At 37.9% G+C, this 19,463-nt stretch overlaps 1 protein-coding gene across 2 annotated transcripts in view; it reads left to right on the forward strand.

Annotated features, from left to right (window-relative positions):
- AP1G1 (adaptor related protein complex 1 subunit gamma 1) overlaps window positions 1-19,463 on the forward strand; it is an 81,933-nt gene that overhangs the window by 56,497 nt on the left and 5,973 nt on the right. For both annotated transcript variants that reach the window (XM_039221792.1, XM_039221797.1), the window contains 11 exons: window positions 2,132-2,272; window positions 3,043-3,097; window positions 7,140-7,262; window positions 7,414-7,503; window positions 8,071-8,198; window positions 9,583-9,687; window positions 10,346-10,487; window positions 10,687-10,813; window positions 14,973-15,080; window positions 15,188-15,348; window positions 19,270-19,368. In XM_039221792.1, the coding sequence (XP_039077723.1) occupies window positions 2,132-2,272; window positions 3,043-3,097; window positions 7,140-7,262; window positions 7,414-7,503; window positions 8,071-8,198; window positions 9,583-9,687; window positions 10,346-10,487; window positions 10,687-10,813; window positions 14,973-15,080; window positions 15,188-15,348; window positions 19,270-19,368 (1,279 nt within the window). The remainder of the gene's footprint in view (window positions 1-2,131; window positions 2,273-3,042; window positions 3,098-7,139; window positions 7,263-7,413; window positions 7,504-8,070; window positions 8,199-9,582; window positions 9,688-10,345; window positions 10,488-10,686; window positions 10,814-14,972; window positions 15,081-15,187; window positions 15,349-19,269; window positions 19,369-19,463) is intronic.

Raw genomic sequence — 19,463 nt, forward strand, 5'->3', positions numbered from 1 at the left:
TCCTTTTTTATTTGCAAAGAGCAGCTGCTAAGTAGTGGGCAATCTAAAGATAGAACTTAAACTCAGCAACAATAACTCACCTAGTGCTTTGCACAGAATTTTTTTTTTTAATTAAAAAAAATTTTTTTAAGATTTTATTTTTAAATAATCTCTTCACCCAACATGGGGCTCAAACCCACAAACCTCAGATCAAGAGTTGCTTGTTCCAACAATTGAGCCAGTCAGGCACCCCAGGATTTTTTTGTGCATATGCTTTCCACAAAATTTATAAGCACCCTCTCAGTTGGTTGTTAGAGCAAGCCAGTGAGACAGACTAGACAATCACTTCTATCCCCAGTTAACAGATTAGTTAAAATACAGTCCCAAAGGAATCACATGATTTCCTCTAAACCTACCCTTTGGACAGGGCAGACCTGGGAATAGAAATCAGACCTTCTGACTCCTATTGTGTTATTTCTCTATTACTCAAACTGGGCTTTGCATAAAACCCATGTCTCTTTGACAGTCTATTTAACAGTTGAAGTTAAGGCTCTGAAGTCTGAATGCCTCATTTCAAATCCTGGCTATGTTTTTATTAAACTTGATCTAGTTATTTAACCTTTCTATGCCTCAGTTGTCCCATATGTAAAATGCAAATACAAGAGTATCTACTACAAAGGTTATGTAGGACTAATTGGATTATTATACATAAAGGACTTCAGCACTATATATATATAAGAATTAGCTATTATTGGATTTCTGTAAAGATTGAATATTGTTGATAGATTAGCCAAGACGAAAGTATTTTATACTTATTAAATTGGTATTTTGCAAGTCACATTATATACTGTTTGAAATTTTTTTTTTTAAATTTTTTTTTAATGTTTTTTATTTATTTCTAGGAGAGAGAGAGAGACAACGTGAGCAGGGGAGGGTCAGAGAGAGAGGGAGTCACAGACTCTGAAACAGGCTCCAGGCTCTGAGCTGGCAGTCAGCACAGAGCCTGACGCGGGGCTCGAACCCACGAACCACGAGATCATGACCTAAGCGAAAGTTGGACGCTTAACCGACTAAGCCACCCAGGCGCCCCTACTGTTTGAAATTATTGACTATATATGGAAAGATGCATGCAGTAAATCTTCTTTTATATGTAAACATTTTGATTTGGCCTTGATTGCCAAATTTGATAAGGCAGTTCGAGAAAACTCTTATTTGCTCTCGTAGCATGTGCCCTTTTTTCCTTTTCATGGCCCTTTCTTTCATTTTCCCTGCCCATCTTTATTGAGATGAAATTAACATTGTGTAAGTTTAGGGAGTAGAGTGCATTGAATTGGTATACTTCTATGTTGTAAAATAGTTACCACTGTAGCATTAGTTAACATGATTACCATTTCTTTTTTGTGATAAGAATATTTAAGATCTCTTCTCTTAGCAACTTTCAAGTATATAATACATTATTAACTGTAGTCATCATGCTGCACATTAGATCCCCAGAACTTACTAATTTTATAGCTGAAGTTTGTACCCTTTGACCAGCATCTCACCTTTCCCCCCCACCCCTTAGATCCTGGTAACCACTCTTCTCCTCTGTTTCTATGCTGTTGGTTTTTTTACCCTCCAGATGGAAGTGATACCATACAATATTTGTCTTTTCTGACTTATTTCACTTAGCATAAGGCCCTCAAGGTGTGTTTTTATTCTGATTTTCTTATATATGTTCTGATGTAAACTATTATATCATTTTTGGACTGAAGTGGATGTAATAAAAGAATATTATGACTTTATCCTATTTTTAAAGAATAATGCAAAGAGGTATTATCATTGGGTAATCATTTTGTTACTTCTCTTTTTGAGCCTTTTGAGTATTCAAAATTTCAGCTGCATAGAACAGACTTTTGATTCCAAATCGCATTTTTGGTGACTAGTAGTGAATCTCTCGGAGCTTTGTAAAGAAAAGTGTTGAATGAAAATTCAGAATGTTAAAAGTAACTTTGATAACTTTGGCTATCACGTGTATAAGAAGATTGGGATCACAAGATCGTGCAAGGACATACAAGCCATCTGCCAGTGCTTGACGTTCAGAAACAACACATCAGGGTTTTTGTTTCATTCCCACTATAAATATCATAATTTTCTGTTTTTCCTCTGCAAGGCGTGCAATGGAATTGAGTTTTGCCCTGGTAAATGGGAATAATATCCGAGGCATGATGAAGGAATTACTTTATTTTCTGGATTCATGTGAGCCAGAATTTAAAGCAGACTGTGCATCTGGAATCTTTCTTGCTGCAGAAAAGTAAGACTTAATTTTTACATTTATTGATAAAAGATGCTTGGAACTTTTTGAAAGCTTCTTTACAACATGGAGAAAATGTTGTAAACCTATTTAAAACATGTAATGTTTATTTCAGGCTCCCAATTAGAAATTTGCTTCATTTAAAAAAAAAAGAAAGAAATTTGCTTTGTTATAAGGCTACTCTAGCCAGTATTTAAGTATACTAAGACCAAAAAGAATCCTACTTTTTAAAATCTCTTCGTATATCTGTTATTTAACTTCTCATCTATGAAGAGAATAGAAAAGTGTTTGGGTTTTTTTGGTAGAGAATAAAAAAATTACAGCATCTGAATTATTCTGTGTAAAACTCTTAGGAAGAAGTACCTCAGTTTTGGTATTGTGGTTATTTCTCCTTTCTGCACTGTGAATTTAAGGGAACGAGTTTCTAGTCCTGATGTTGCCTGGGTCTGGGAACAGTCCTTTTTCTTCTTTTTCTCTGTCCTCCTGATTGTCTTTGTGATTTATTTTCAGAAAAACTCAAATGGAGTCCCATTTCTCACCTTAGCAACTCCTATTGCAATTATTATGTGAAACATTTAAATTTGACTATGTCCTCTTTCATTACCCTTTGAAATGGAGGTAGCTGCTAGATTTGAAGATGAAATATGTCAAAAATAATCCTTCACCAGGAAGCCTAAAAAAAAGACTGTAGGACAGGAGTTTTGAAAGTCACTGAGTACAGTATACTTCACAGGTTCCAATGTTTTCATCTGGTGCCATTATTTTCTCAGGTATGCACCTTCCAAACGGTGGCATATAGACACAATTATGCGTGTTCTGACAACGGTAAGTAGTTTTTTTTTTTTTTTTAAGTCATCATATACTAAGTGCTGGATGAGGCAGACAAAGCCCTAGTACTCACAAAGCTTACATTTTAGTTCTAGTGGGGGTATAGGAAATCTGTGGGGAAATATGTACTATCCAGTTAGGCAGGAAAAAATATGAGCAACACTGAAGCTGCACGAAAGCAGCATGAAGGACTTCAACAATGGCAGTGAAGAGTAAAATGAGGGTAATAAGGCTCATTTTTAGGGAGAGTAGTCTTGGTAGGTCGCTCACAGGAGGTAATACTTGAGGAGAGAGCTTGGTAAAATGAGGAGCCATGCGAAGATTTCAGGGAACATCAAAGGTTTGCAAAGCCCTTAAGTAGCAACAAGTGTGGACTGCTTGGAGACCAACAAGAAGGCAAGTGAAGACAATAGCATGAGAGGCAGGGAATGGTAGGATTGATACAGGGGCTGCATTATGTAGGGCCTCATAGGAGTTTGGAATTTTTTTTTTTAATATGATAGGAAGCCATTGGAAAGTTTTGAATGACTGAATTTATTCTGGATTTAAAATTAAGGCTTTATAAGTTATTCTTTCTTAGGCAGTCTTCCAGAGTTTTGGAGTTTCTTTGTTTATTATTCACTTAATAGGGATTAGAGATCTAACAGTCAAAATGGAAGTGTAGTTGCATATAAAGAAAACACATTTCTAATTAGTGTCACTGAAGTAGATACCACAAAGAGAAACTTTTATAGATTTGGTCACATCAAAATTTGAAACTTGCATAGCAAAAGGGAAAAAACTCGACACAGTTGAAACAAATGACAGCTAGGGGGAAAACATTGTAACATATGACAAGATGGTGATATCTTTACTCTATAAATAATTTACAGTTAATAGGAAAAATTGAATACTGTAATGGGAAAATTGGCATTTGAACAGACATTTCACATAAGAAGAAAGAAATGGCTAGTTAACATTGAAAAATACCCTTTCTCATAAAGAAATAGTAAGTAAAATTATAAGCGAGGTATAGTTTTTCCCTTGTCGTATTTTTTCATCTAATTCCTAGTGTTAGGAAAAAGAGAAATAGGCAGTGTATCCTCCACTTCATATCGGATATAAAATGGTGCTGTCTTTCTGGAGTAAACTTCGGTAGCCTATAGCAGAAGTCTTAGTTTGTACCTTTTAACTAATTCTTTTCTTAGGAATTTATCTCAGAAAAATAAAAGAACAAGTGTACAAAAATGTACATACAAAGGTGTTTGTCCCAATCTTGTTTATGATGGGGTAACATTGGAAATAAGCACAAGTCTCCAAATAGACATTGGTTAGGGAAATTATGAAACATCTGTAGGAAGGAATGGTATCATTAAAATTATGTGTGTATATATATTTGTTGTGGAATTCTGTCTGTGACACAGTAGTTTTCCATAACTTTGTAAAAGTTAATAAATGAACGTAATAATAGGGGAATTAATATTTTAACAAAAGATATGAATCAGAATGCATTTTGTTATTTTATAAGGCTCAAAAGAAAAATCAGAGCTTCTGAAGAAAAATGTTGTCAAAATGAAAGCCATTCTTTTTAATGCTCCTACTTTTCATTTTTCTAGTTAACTTATATAATACTATGTCCTACGGTTTTTCTTCTTTAACCTGTTGATGTGCTGCGTTACATTAATTGTGTTTTGAATGTTGAACCAACCGTCCATAACTGGAATAAATCCCACATGGTTGTGGTGTATAGTTCTTTTTATACGTTGTTGTATTTGATTTGCTTATACACTTTTTAGGCTTTTTGCATCTATATTCATGATAGATACTGGTCTATAGTTTTCTTTGACTTATGTGTTATTTGGTTTAATCTCCGAATATTTCTTAGCTCTCTGTCTGTTACTGATTTCTAGTTAAATCCTGTAAGATTTTTGGTTTTTTTAGATTTGAGATTTTTTTTATGTCCCAGAATGTGGTCTGTCTTGATGAATGTTCCATTTGACCTTGAGAAGAAGGTGTATTCTGCTGTTGGATAAAGTGATCTATAAATGTCTCTTAGATCATGTTGATCTCTTAGACCATGTTCTGTTATTTAAAACACTGCTTTCCAGGGGTGCCTGGATGGCTCAGTTGCTTAAGTGTCCGACTTCGGCTCAGGTCATGATCTCACAGTTCTTGGGTTCGAGCCCCGCATCAGGCTCTGTGCTGACTGCCAGCTCAGAGCCTGGAGCCTATTTCAGATTCTGTGTCTTCCTCTCTCTCTGACCCTCCCCTGCTCATGTGCTCTCTCTCTCTCTCTCTCTCTCTCTCAGAAATAAAACATTAAAAAACTTCTTTTTTTAATAAATGAAACACTGCTTTCTGGGTGCCTGGGTGGCTCAGTCAGTTAAGTGTCTGACTCTTGATCTTAGCTCAAGTCATGAGCACAGGATCATTGTTTTCTACGCTGGGTGTGAAACTTACTTAAAATAATAATAATTAAACAAACAACACTCTGCTTTCTTCCATTTAGGAAGAGTGTAAAACAAATTACCTGTTCTTTAGCTTCTCTCCATTCCATTTTCACCACTTTTCCAAACTTCTCCCTGAGTCTTTGTGTTTTTTAACAGGAGTGGGTATCCCAATCACCTGGGGTAGTTTTTTCCTTTTTCTCTCTCCCTTTCTCTTTCTCTTTTCTTCTTTTTCCCTCTTTCTCTCTTTCTCTTTCTCTGTCTCTTTCTCTCTCTGTTTTCTTTTCCTTTTCCTGGTCTCATTCTTAAAAATCTGATCTGCTGCTTGGTGTAGTAATAGCAGCTTAATCAAGGTGGGCTGATAGGCAAAGGTTCCACTGTTTATATGTCCTGTAGAGCCTGGTTGTCACAATGTTCTGACAAGACCAAGATTTAGCTTCCTTGTTGGTGTTAAATAGCTTTACTTTGTTTCATGTTGCAAATAGTATCTCAGATTCCACTAGTCAAGAGAGTACTAAAGAAACTAGGTTTAGATTTGTTTTTATTATTTACTTACTTATTTATGTCTTTATTTTGAGAGACAGAGACAGAGAGCAAACAGGGGAGGGTCAAAGAGGGGGGGAGACACAGAATCTGAAGCAGGCTCCAGGCTCTGGGCTGTCAACACAGAGCCCAATGCGGGGCTTGAACCCATGGACTATGAGATCATGACCTGAGCCGAAGTCGGACGCTTAACCGACTGAGCCACCCAGGCACCCCCTATTTTTGTTTTTAAAGTGTGGATGATCAAGTATAAAATACTTGTCATTTGTGAGACTAATGGTTCTATAATTTTTATAAATTATAGTTTTAAAGGACAGTGTGATGTTTTAAATAAACTGAAGTTTTAAAAGGAGTACTATTTTTTTTAAAATATTTTTTATTTATTTCTAGGAGAGAGAGAGAGAGAGACAGAATGAGCAGGGGAGGGTCAGAGAGAGAGGGAGACACAGACTCTGAAATGGGCTCCAGGCTCTGAGCTGGCAGTCAGCACAGAGCCCGACGCGGGGCTCGAACCCATGAACCGCGAGATCATGACCCAAGTGAAAGTCGGACACCCAACCGACTAAGCCACCCAGGCGCCCCAAAAGGAGTACTATTTAATTCTTACTTCACATGCTGCCCTTTTGGACCTCTGATATACACCCCCTCTTCATCCCCCAGAGTGATGTGGCTGGTATATGTAGCCCATCTGATTTTAACTGTGCTGGGGGAGAGGTGGTTGTAATTAAGTTTGCAGTGAATGTTCTTAAAGTTTTGAAATCTTAGGCCTTATCTGTTTTGAGTAGAAAAGGTCTTTCTTGAAATTTTAATCCTTTATGTTTTACTTTTACTTTGACAAGGGAGATTTTATTTTATTTTTTGTAAAATTGAAAAACTTAGAATATTCATTTAAATAATAAGTAGCAATTTGATTAAGACTTTGAAGTTTGAGCTGCTTATGAACCTGAGAATTGGAACCCACTTTATTGTTGAGGGTGTTTTATAGTAGTCTCCTTTGAATAGAAGCAATAGCTAACACTTCTTATCATTATGGTGTGTTTCTAGGGGTAACTGTCTGCATTTCCTTTTAGGCAGGAAGCTATGTTCGTGATGACGCAGTCCCTAACTTGATCCAGCTAATAACCAATAGTGTGGAAATGCATGCCTATACTGTCCAGCGCTTGTACAAAGCAATTCTTGGTGATTATTCTCAAGTAGGTACATACTACTTTGGTGGGGAAATTACTCATTATGTTCCTGGTGTGTTCTAGATGTGCCTCAGTTTCAACCTTTATGATTAGATGACTTGCATTAATCCTTTCAAGAATTGAAAGCCTTTGACAAATGGTGACTTTCTTTTGACAGCAACCTTTGGTACAAGTGGCTGCATGGTGTATAGGTGAATATGGAGATCTTCTTGTATCAGGCCAGTGTGAAGAGGAAGAGCCTATTCAGGTACTCCTTGTCACTCTTTAAGGAGGGAGGAAAATAGTGGTTTTGGTTATAAGAGGATAATGTTTAATGAGGAGTTGAGGTTGATTCCTTTTAAAGAAGTAATCCCAGAATTATATTGGGAAACTTGCCAGTTTTTGAGATGGAACTTACCTGCTCTGGTGAGATTAAAAACCATCTGTGGACCTACTCCTCACCCTTTGGTTGATAAGAAATGAGACCTATCCATGTCTGCATTTGCCTATCAAAGGACTATCTTTAGGAGAAATTGTGGCAACAACACTTGAACGCTATCTTTTTATTTTCTTTACTTCTGCCTCTTGAAGCTATGATATGTCTCTCAGTACCCACTTAGTATTTTCCACTCTTTTCTTTTTAAACCTCCTTCCTATGTGCTTCTGATTGATGATGGATCAATTTTTACAGTTACTCTGGCAAAGTACAGTTAGTGTTAAAGTCCTGGTAATGGTGGTAGCATCCTGTGACTTGGTATCAGATTTAGATCTTTACTGTTAGAATTCATCTTGCTTATTTTGTTGTTGTTGTTGTTTGTTTTGTTTTTCTCTCCAGGTAACAGAAGACGAAGTGTTGGATATTTTAGAAAGTGTCCTAATCTCTAATATGTCCACCTCTGTGACACGAGGTTATGCCCTCACTGCCATTATGAAGCTTTCTACCCGATTCACCTGTACTGTAAAGTGAGTATAGAGATAAAGTAGGATGAACATGTTATTTAGTAATTTTTAAAAACTTTTCGTTATGGAAACTTTCGAGCAGAGACAAAAATAGTAAAATAGGATAGTAAAATGAATTGTATATACCTATCATTCCACAATAATAATCATTAATTTGTAGTTCATCCTTATTTTATCTATACTTTGCTCTTGCTTATCCCCACACCCCACCATTTATTATTTTGAAGGTAAAAAGTTATGTTTTTAAAATCCTACTTCTAATGCCTTTTCTCTTTTTTAAAGTGAGAAGTTACTTCCCCATATAAGGGTTCTGGTTTATTATAATATTTTGAGATGTTTGAACTGTAATAAAATAATCAAGTCTTGGGTGGTTAAATCTTTAAAATCTGCTCTTCACTATTTTGAATAAAAGTTAGTTGGACTAGTTTTCCAGCCAAGCATATTTTAAAAATTAAAAAAAAAAATTTTTAATGTTTATTATTTTTGAGAGAGAGACAGAGAGAGAGGGAGACCCAGAATCTGAAGCAGGCTCCAGGCTTTGGGCTAGTAGCACAAAGCCAGACGCAGGGCTTGCACTCATGATGGTGAGTTCATGACCTGAGCTGAAGTTGGACGCTTAACTGACTGAGCTACCCAGGCGCTCCTCCAGCAAAGCATTTTAAGACAAACTTCTCTATCTTAGACCTGTGTAAGGCCCTGTGAAAAAATGATATTTTTTTTAACTCTTTAAATTGTAAACTAGAAGAATTTGGTGTCAGGTAGTAACCCTTAATTGACAAAAGTTTGATGCTATGACCCTTTTGTTGATAAAAGCTTATTTTAAAGTTATTAAAGAAGAGAAGGAACATTATATACGTCTTTTGTAGCAAATTAATAATGAGTACTTTTTTTCTAGCAGATTTTAGATATTTAACAGACAAAATCTAGCACTACTGTTAGAAATAAGTATAGTGGGGGGGCGCCTGGGTGGCTTAGTCGGTTAAGCATCCGACTTTCGCTTAGGTCAGGATCTCGCGGTTCGTGGGTTCGGGCCCCACGTCGGGCTCTGTGCTGACTGCCAGCTCAGAGCCTGGAGCCTATTTCAGAGTCTGTATCTCCCTCTCTCTCTGACCCTCCCCTGCTCACGCTGTCTCTCTCTCTCTCTCCTAGAAATAAATAAAAATATTAAAAAAAAAAAAAATAAGTATAGTGGTAAATGATGGTATTGAGGTGTGTTTTGGATAAAAGAAGATAAAGGAAAAGTGTTTTGTGTTTGAAAAGATGTGTGAATTAAGGAAAGATGAGTATTTCAGATTTTTAATCAGAAAACTCTGGTTTGTTTATTCTCTCTTCTTATTTATGAACTTTCTTTTGGGTATTTGAATTTGTTTGTCATTTTATCCCAAAGCCGAATTAAGAAAGTGGTTTCCATATATGGAAGCAGCATTGATGTGGAACTCCAGCAGAGGGCAGTAGAATATAATGCACTTTTTAAGAAATATGACCATATGAGGTGAGTGAAAGAAACCAAGCATGTGACTGTTAGCATCCTGAACAAATTGTCATGATAATCCACAAAGGAGACTCATTCCTTATGCTTTGTTAACTGGACTTCACAACTCTATTTAGTCCTAATTACTTGACTGCTTCTATTTGTCCCATTTTCTGTTCTGCCTACCCTGTAAAGACTTAAGTTAACTGTGTTCTTTCATTCTCCTTCTCCTCATTTGGTATGAGATATTTTCTTCATTTTCCATTTTATTTGGTTAAGAAGTGGGAGTTGCATGTTTTTGAGAGACTCCCATTCATATATTTAACTTTGTGATGCATGATTATTTCCCCCATGTGTTATGCAGTATCTTCATGATTGGAGGTTGTTAATACCTACTTATTTACCTTTCTTTCGTTCCAATTTCTTTACCACTGAGAAATCCCAGTCTCTTGGGATTTAGGTAGATAGTTTGTCTATTCAGGGTTTCTTGCCTGCCCTTAATCCAGCCAGAAATTTAGGTCATGTATTCTTGTAATCCACCTTCTATTTTAGTGTGTGTGTTACAGGGTAGGGAGGGGAGATGGCTGTCCATGTTTGGCTCCAATATAGTAACAGTGATTGTCTAGGGTAGGGAATCTAGGTTAACTGCCTAGAATTTAACCACTTCAGATTCTTCTAGGTCTGCCCTGCTTGAGAGAATGCCTGTCATGGAAAAAGTGACCACAAATGGCCCTACTGAGATTGTGCAGACAAATGGAGAGACAGAACCAGCTCCGCTAGAGACCAAACCACCACCTTCTGGGCCACAGCCCACCAGCCAGGTAGCTTTTCACTTGGTTATCTGGGAATCCTAATTATATTATAGTTAGTTCCTCATAACCTATTTCGTAGCTGATTCCCTTCAGTGTTCCTGGATCGATGGATGGTTCTCTTCCTTATTTTTAAGTGTTGAAAGAGCTTTGCCTTAGATACAGATTAGACAAATGATTGATGAATTGAGATACTATTTTCCTTGTTTAGGCCAATGATTTATTGGATTTGTTGGGAGGAAATGACATAACACCTGTTATTCCAACTGCACCTACAAGCAAACCAGCTTCTGCTGGTGGAGAACTGCTTGATTTGCTGGGAGACATCAACCTTACAGGTGAGAGCAGATGGGAGTTATTTAATGCTTGGCTGGGGATAAAGTCCTTTGGGAAAAACTGCACTGAATATAGACTTTCTGGCACATGAATCAGTTAAAGATGGGAGAAGCTAAGTAAGAAGTGGGAATAGAATCCTCAGAATATCTGGAATATAAGCTACTATACTAATGTTCTAGAGGTAATTCATAGGGATTCCTTAAAATCCAGTTTTTAATTTGGGGGGGATAAATTGCTCCCATAGTATTTAAGATAGAAGGGACTTTCTTTTTTCTTTTTTCAAGAGTAGATCTTTTTTAAAAATTTTTTTAATGTTTGTTTATTTTTTGAGAGATATTGAGAGACAGAGTGCAAGTAGCAGAGGGGCAGAGAGAGAGGGAGACACAGAGTCTGAAGCAGGCTCCAGGCTCTGAGATGTCAACACAGAGCCCAGTGTGGAGCTCGAACTCACGAACCGTGAGATCATGACCTTAGCCGAAGTTAGACACTTAGCTAACGGAGCCACCCAGGTGCCCCAGGGATTTTCTTTAAGTTTTTATTTTATTATTTATTTTGAGAATGTGCAAGTGGGGGAGGGCAGTGAGAGAGTGGGAGCGAGAATCCCAAGCAGGCTCTGTGCTGTTAGGGCAGAGCCTGAAGTGGGGCTCGATCCCATGAACCTGGAATCGTGACCTGAGCTGAAATCAAGAGTTAGATGCTTAACCGACTCAGCTACCCAGGCACCCCTAAGATAGAAAGGACTTTCTTTTCAGACTACAAAAGAAATATATCCCAAATCAATTCTGCCTTTAGTTACTGTTGTCATACATCACTTTTTCTACATTTCTTTCTACTTGTGATTAGTTTTAAGGGGCTAAGGTGAGTAGAGAAATGTTAACCTATTTTCCTCTCTCTGTTAGTAAATCAGTAGAGGAAGAAAATTGTCATAATTATAATACTCAAACTTTTTATTTCGGAACTTTTTTTTTTTATATTTGTTTATATGTAGTAGACATTAGTAATTATTGGTGTATTCGGTGATATTATGATCCCCTGCGTCCAAGAGTATCACTGTAGCATATAATTCCTGTCTTTTTTTTTTTTTTTTTTTTTAAGTTTTATTTGAGAGAGAGAGGGAGGACCCAAGCCAGAGAAGGGCAGAGAGAAGGAGACAGTCAGAAGCATTCTCCAGGCTCTGAGCTGTCAGCAGAGAGCCCTATGTGGGGCTCAGATTCACAAACAGTGACATGAGATCATGACCTGAGCCAAAGTCAGATGCTTAACAAACTGAGCCACCCAGGTGCCCCACATATAATTGCTGTCTCCAGTATAATGGCGAGCTACTGCATGACCTCAAATAGAAAACAGCGATAAAGATTTTGAATAAAGCCAAAGACTGGCTATCAGAAGCTAAATGGTTTTTCCTAAAAGCATCCTTCCAGAGCTTATGATTTATATTTATGTCTTAACAAAATTTCAAAGTGTTACTTGTCATATACTTTAGAGTCATTCATAAGTAGTTCCAAATCCTCAGATGCATAGCGCTACTGGTTATATGGAAAAAATAACCCCTTAGTTAAAACATAATGTATAGATGATACACTTTACTTATTGACATATTAGCATTTCCATGTTAGTACATAATCTTCATTAATTGTAAATGGTTGTTTAACATTGTATTAAAAAGTTTGCTCCATGGGGCATCTGGGTGGCTCAGTCAGTTAAGCATCTGACTCTTGATTTTTGGCTCAGGTCATGATCTCATGGTTCATGGTATTGAGCCCCTCTGTTTGTGCTCATCCACACAAACAAATAAATAACTTTTTTAAAAAATTAAAAGATTTTAGACTTCTTTTACTTCACTTTGTTAATCCTTTTTGAAATGGTATATATTCAGTTAATTTCATAAATAGTTTGAAATCTCTTTACTACCTACAAGACACTCTTTATTTTGCTTTGTTTCCTTACGTATCTTCTTGTAATTCTGATTTCTCTTAGTTCATGGTCATTTCTGTCACTTACATGATCCTCAACTTTTTCTTAGTTGGAAGGATCAAATAAAAATGTTAATTTGGTGACTTTCTTCCCCCACTTCATACCACCTCTCCCGGGTGTGTGCGTGTATGTATGTGTTAAAATTTTATTATGCAGTATTTAACATTTATAAATTTAGGGGCACCTGGGTGGCTCAGGTCTTGATCTCACAGTTCATGAGTTAGAGCCCTATATTGGGCTCTTTGCTCTTACTGCAGAGCTGGCTTCCCTTTGGATCCTCTGCCTCTGTCTCTCTCTGCCCCTGCCCCACTCATGTACACACACACACACATACACACACACACACACACACACACACAGACTCTCTCTCTCTCTCTCTCTCTCAGAGAAATAAAAACATTAAAAATAAATAAACAATAAAATTTAATAAATGCCTTGATCTACTTAGCTTGTAAAATAAAAGTATTAAATTATGATGATGGTGAAAATATTATTGTTTTGCCCATCAGGGGTTGGCAGTGTCTGGAGATATTTTTGACCGTTACAGCTGGGAGGATGCTGCTCTCATTTAATGGGTAGAAGCCAGGGGCACTGGTAAATATCCTACAGTACACAAGATAGCCCCCACAGCAAACAGTCAGCCTAAAATTTGATTAGTTTTGAGGTTGAAGAACTTTACTTTTAAAATTTTTTAAAACTTATTTATTCTTGAGAGAGAGAGTACGAGTGCATGAGTAGGGGAGGGTCAGAGAGAGGGGACAGAAAGACCCAAGCCGGTGCTGTACTGTCCAAGTGGAACCTGATGCGGGGCTTGAACCCATGAACCGTGGGATCATGCCCTGATCTGAAACTAACTAAGAGTTGGATGGTTAACCGACTGAGCCACCCAGGTGCCCTGAGTTTTGAGGAACTTTAGAGTATAATCATGTTCAACCCTACTATTGCCAAATTGTTTTCCAGTTTGTACCGGTTTACACCTCTTTGGCAGAGATTAGAAGTCCCCATTGCTCTTTATTCTTACCAGTATCTGGTATTGTCAGACACTGAAAGTTTCACCGTTCTGTTGGATGTGAAGTAATATCTCATTGTGGTTTTAAACTTTACATTCCTCATTACTGGTAATACTGAGTATCTCTTTACGTATGATTCTCTTCTCATTCAGGTTCTCTCTTCTGCAAGCAAACTGCTTGTTTATATCTCTTACCACTTTTTTTTTTTTTTTTTCTAGTTTTTATTTTAGAGTGTGAGTGGCGGAGAGGGGCAGAAGTAGGGGGAGAGAGAGAAAGAGAATCTTAACCAACTGAGCCACCCAGGCGCCCCTAGAAAGAGAATCTTTTTTTTTTTTTTTTAATATTTTTTTATTTATTTCTAGGAGAGAGAGAGAGAACGACAGCGTGAGCAGGGGAGGGTGAGAGAGAGAGGGAGACACAGACTCTGAAATAGGCTCCAGGCTCTGAGCTGGCAGTCAGCACAGAGCCCGACGCGGGGCTCGAACCCACGAACCGCGAGGTCATGACCTAAGCGAAAGTCGGACGCTTAACCGACTAAGCCACCGAGGCGCCCCAAGAGAAAGAGAATCTTAAGCAGGCTCCACACTCAGTGTGGAGACCAATGCGGGGCTCCATCCTACAGCCCTGTGATCATGACCTGAGCCAAAATCAAGAGTCAGATGCTCAACTGACTGAGCCACCCAGGTGCCCTGTGCAGGCGCTTATCACTTTTAAATTGGGTTATCTTGTTTTCTTCTTGATTTGTAGAAAATCTTTTTTTTTTTTTTTTTTTTTACAAATAGTTTATTGTCAAATTAGTTTCCACATAACACTCGGTGCTCATCCCCACAAGTGCCCTCCTCCCTGCCGTGCCCTCCTCCCTGCCCATCCCTCCTCCCGATTTGTAGAAAATCTTAATAGTTCTGGATACTTACCCATTTGCTTTTTTGTAGCAAAGATTTTTCTCCTGCCTGTAGTCTCTCTTTCTATTTTATTTTAGTATTTTTTTTTAATAAACAAGGGTTACTTATTTTAAAGTATTTGAATGTTTCGTTCTTTCCTCTTATGGTTTATGCTTTTTGCATCTTGTTTAAAGAATCCTTCTCTTATCCTGGGATCCAGTAATTTTCTCTTGTATTGTTTTGGTGAGCTTTGTCATGCTGGCTGAGATTGACTTACATTGGAATCCTTCATTTAGGTGCTCCAGCTGCTACTCCTGCCCCTGCCTCAGTCCCACAGATATCCCAGCCTCCCTTCTTATTGGATGGGCTTTCATCACAGCCTCTCTTCAATGACATCACTACAGGTACGGTTCCTGGTATTACCATCAGTGAGAGGTGGGCCTTGAAGAAGAAAGTAATTCTGCAAGCATTAAGCTGACTGCAGTTAGATTGATCTTCCTGTGCTTTCCAGGCATCCCCTCCATCACAGCATACAGTAAGAATGGCTTGAAGATAGAATTCACCTTTGAACGGTCAAATACCAACCCTAGCGTCACAGTGATAACGATACAGGCCTCCAACAGCACAGAGCTGGACATGACAGACTTTGTTTTCCAGGCTGCAGTACCAAAGGTACTACAATGTCATCTTTTCTTGATTAAAGATTGATTTTTTTTTTATGCGCTTGGTAAGGGATATATTTTAAGGTTTAGAAGGTAAACCAAATTTGCAGGTTCAGCCCAAATTAACAATACTGTAACTATTATGGTTCATTAAATCATGTCTTTTTTTTTTTTTTTTAATGTTTGTTTATTTTTGAGAGAGAGAAGACAGAGTATGAGTTGGGGAGGGCAGACAGAGAGGGAGACAAAGAATCTGAAGCAGGCTCCAGGCTTAGAGCTGTTAGCACAGAGCCCAACATGGGGCTCGAACTCATGAACTGTGAGATCATGACCTGAGCTGAAGTCAGATGCTCAACCTACGGAGCCTCCCAGGCACCCCAAACTATATCATTTTTACTGAATACTTTTTACTTTAAGTATTAGTTTAAATACTTTATTATTCTTACAGTTACTACTGAAGGATGAAGGACACTCTGATAATAGCTAATGAGATTCACAGCAGAATTCTGTGAGGTGGTCTGCTAAGGGTAGGTTAATACAGTGGTAAAAACCTAAAAAACACAAATTCTAACATGGAATTAAAGTTCATTAAGATGAAGGACTTTATTTGGTATTCTCTTCTAGTCACTGGATCCGAATTGACAGTTTTCATCTCAATATTTAGTGAAAGAAACATTCATTCTTCCTTCATTAATATCTAGTTTACTACTGCTTGTTTTTGTAAACTGAAGTTTTGTTTTACCAGATCTTAGTTTAGGGAATATTTATATCCCATCTTTGAATAATGAAAAGTTCTGTGTAAAGAAAAATTGAGGATGAAGAATAGGCAAAATGCTTCTGTAAAGAACAAGATAGTAAGTCGTTTAGGCTATATGGTCTCTGTTGCATCTACTCATTTCTGTTGTTACAGTGAAAAAAAGGGGGGTGCCTGTGTGGTTAAGTGACCAACTCTTGATTTTGGCTTAGATCACGATTCCATTGTCATGGAATTGAGCCCTGTGTTAGGCTCTATGCTGAGAGTGGAGCTTGCTTCAGATTCTATCTCACTTTCTTCCTGTGCCCCTCCCCGGCTAGAGCTCTCTCTCTCTCTCTCTCTTTCACTCTCGCTCTCCTGCTCTCTCTCTCTCAAAACAAAAAAGCCATGATCAGTATGTAAATGAAGGAATGTGGTGTTGTTTCAGTAAAACATCATTTACAGAAAAGATGTCAGGTCCCATTCTTGGCCCATGGGCCATAGTTGGCCAGCCCTTGGTTTAGACTAAGCTAACCTTATCTTTTCAGTGACATGTGAAGTATGACATTCAAACAACACATTTTTGGAAACTGAAGACCTTTTATTTGTAGTTACTGTTGACTTTGCAAAAGCCTCCTTTAATTGTATTTTTTAGGAACCAGAGTAATGTAGATGTTTTAGAAGCAGTAGAGTGGAGTGGTTTCAGTACTAAATTATACAAGTTCCTTAAACTGTGTGCCTCAGTTTTCCTCCTTTACAAGAGGGGATGGTGATAATGATGTCTGTTTCCTAGAGTTCCTTTGAGGAATAGATGTGTCGTGTACTGTTTTAAGCACTTTTCATGTGTTCAGTGCTCAGTAAGTGTTAGCCGCTGCAACTTACGGCTTTACACTTGTTACTTTAGGCTGTGTTCTAGCAACCTATCATCTCTTCCATTAAAGCATAGTCTTATTTTTGGTGCTGTACTTGACAATACTGTTTGCCTGTTATGGTGTATCTTGAACTTCAAAATACCATATTTCATAGATTCTGTTACCGTTTCCACTTTTTATTATCTCTGAAATGGAGATGCATTTTAAAGTTAATACTTTGTCATAGTTATAATTGTTAATGTCTTATGTTTTGTTCCCCTCCCTATTTTTGTATTATTTTTTCTTCCCTTCCTTTATGTTCATCTGTTTTGTATCTTAAATTCCACAAATGAGTGAAGTCATTTATTTGTCTTTCTCTGACTAATTTCCCTTAGCATAATATACTCTGTTTCCATCCACATTGTTGCAAATGGCAGTATTTCATTCTTTTCAATTGCTGAGTAATACTCCATCATATATATATATCTTTATTCATTAATCTGTCAATGGATATCTGGGCTCGTTCCATACTTTGGCTATTGTCTGTAGTGATGCTATAGAAACATTGGGGTTGCATGTGCCCCTTTGAAACAGCACAGCTGTATCCTTTGGATAAATACCTAGTGGTGCAGTTGCTGGGTTGTAGGGTACTTCTATTTTTAATTTTTTGAGGAACCTCCATACTGTTTTCCAGAGTGGCTGTTACCAGTTTACATTCCCACCAGCAGTGCAAAGGAGATTCTTTCTCCACATCCTTGCCAACATCTGTTGTTGCCTGAGTTGTTAATTTTAGCCATTCTGACAGGTGTGAGGTGGTATCTCATTGTGGTTTTGATTTGTATTTCTCTGATAATCACTCTCTAATGTTTTAGAAGACTGCACTTTCAGGAAAGATTTTAAAAATCCTAGTGTGTAGGGGCACCTGGGTGGCTCATTTGGTTAAGTGTCTGCCTTCAGTTCAGGTCATGATCTCACAGGTCATGAGTTCCAGCTCCTCATTGGGCTCTGTGCTGACAGCACAGAGCCTGCTTAGGATTCTCTCTCTCTTCCCCCCCCCCCTTTTTTTTTAAAGTTTATTTATTTTTGAGACAGAGAGACAGCACGAGTTGGGGAGGGGCAGGGAGAGAGAGAGAGAGAGAGAGAGAGAGAGAGAGAGAGAGAATCTGAAACAGGCTCCAGGCTCTGAGCTGTCAGCACAGAACCTGATGCTGGGCTCAATCCCACAAACCGTGAGATCATGACATGAGCTGAAGTCGCATGCTTAACCAACTGAGTCACCCACGCACCCCAAATAAACTTTAAAAATTAACAAAAAAATCCTAGTATGTAGAATAGCTACATATATACTATATTGTGCTAACAATTATGGTTTACTTATCTTGCTTATAGCACTTTATCTCTTCCCTGGAACAAACAAATGAAACTAACACTACAAATTGTGGTATTGTCTTTGCCAGGTCTTTTGCTGTATAGGCGAGTTCTGCACATAATTTTTCTCTTAATCTCTGTGTCACCCATGAAGAGGTCCTGATGTATTCCACATACATATTAACAGCTGGGCTCTTTCCAGCCTTTCCTTCACGTCTGTCATGTAGCCTTTGACATATTCCAGATTATGTAGACTTTAGAAAACAAAAGTTCAGGGGCGCCTGGGTGATTCAGTTGGTTAAGTGTCCAACTTCAGGTCATGATCTCATGGTTCGTGAGTTCGAGCCCCACGTCGGGCTCTGTGCTGACAGCTCAGAGCCTGGAGCCTGCTTCAGATTTGTGTCTCCCCCTCTCTCTGCCCCTCCCCCACTTGTGCACTCTTCCCCCCTCTCTCTCAAAAGTAAAAAAACATTAAAAAAAAACAAAAGTTCAACTCTCCCAATCCCAGTCATCCAAATACACAAAAGCATAAAGGCATTTAGTTGGTGAATGGTGTGCTGGCTTGTCATTTCTAAAAAGTTTGTTTTTCTTTTTTCTAGCTTTCTTTAGCCGCAGGCACTCATTTTTTAGCTTCATAGTTGATCAGTTACTATTAAGTGAGGTTGCCAGAACAAGAATTGGTCACCTGTTGAAAAGTGGTAGACTAAAGTTCCTTCTGCTTGTAAAGAGGAGAGTGGCTCATTGCTAGTTTTCATGATCAAAGACCTAATAGTGTTTTGTTTTGTTTTTTAATAATGTGAAGATTATAGTTAGCCCACATACTATGAATTGCTGATATCTAGAAAACAAATAGAGAATAATAGTAGGTAAATCTTTTACTTGAATAATCATTCAGGTGTCTAACATTTTTATTTGTTGACGTCTCTGATATAGTATTGAGTGTATTTTTTTTCTGAAGAGTGCCCTTTGTTCCCCACAGACATTCCAGCTGCAGCTTCTGTCTCCTAGCAGCAGCATTGTTCCAGCATTTAATACGGGGACCATCACACAAGTCATTAAAGTTCTGAACCCACAGAAGGTGAGTAGCACATTTGAAGGCAATATCTGAGTGAAGTATAAGCATATTTCCTGAAATAAAATTCTGCTTTGTTTCTCTGGGTTTTTTCTGACTCA

Source organism: Hyaena hyaena, unplaced genomic scaffold (assembly GCF_003009895.1).
Source record: "Hyaena hyaena isolate Hyena2069 unplaced genomic scaffold, ASM300989v1 scaffold_18, whole genome shotgun sequence".
NCBI lineage: Eukaryota > Metazoa > Chordata > Mammalia > Carnivora > Hyaenidae > Hyaena > Hyaena hyaena.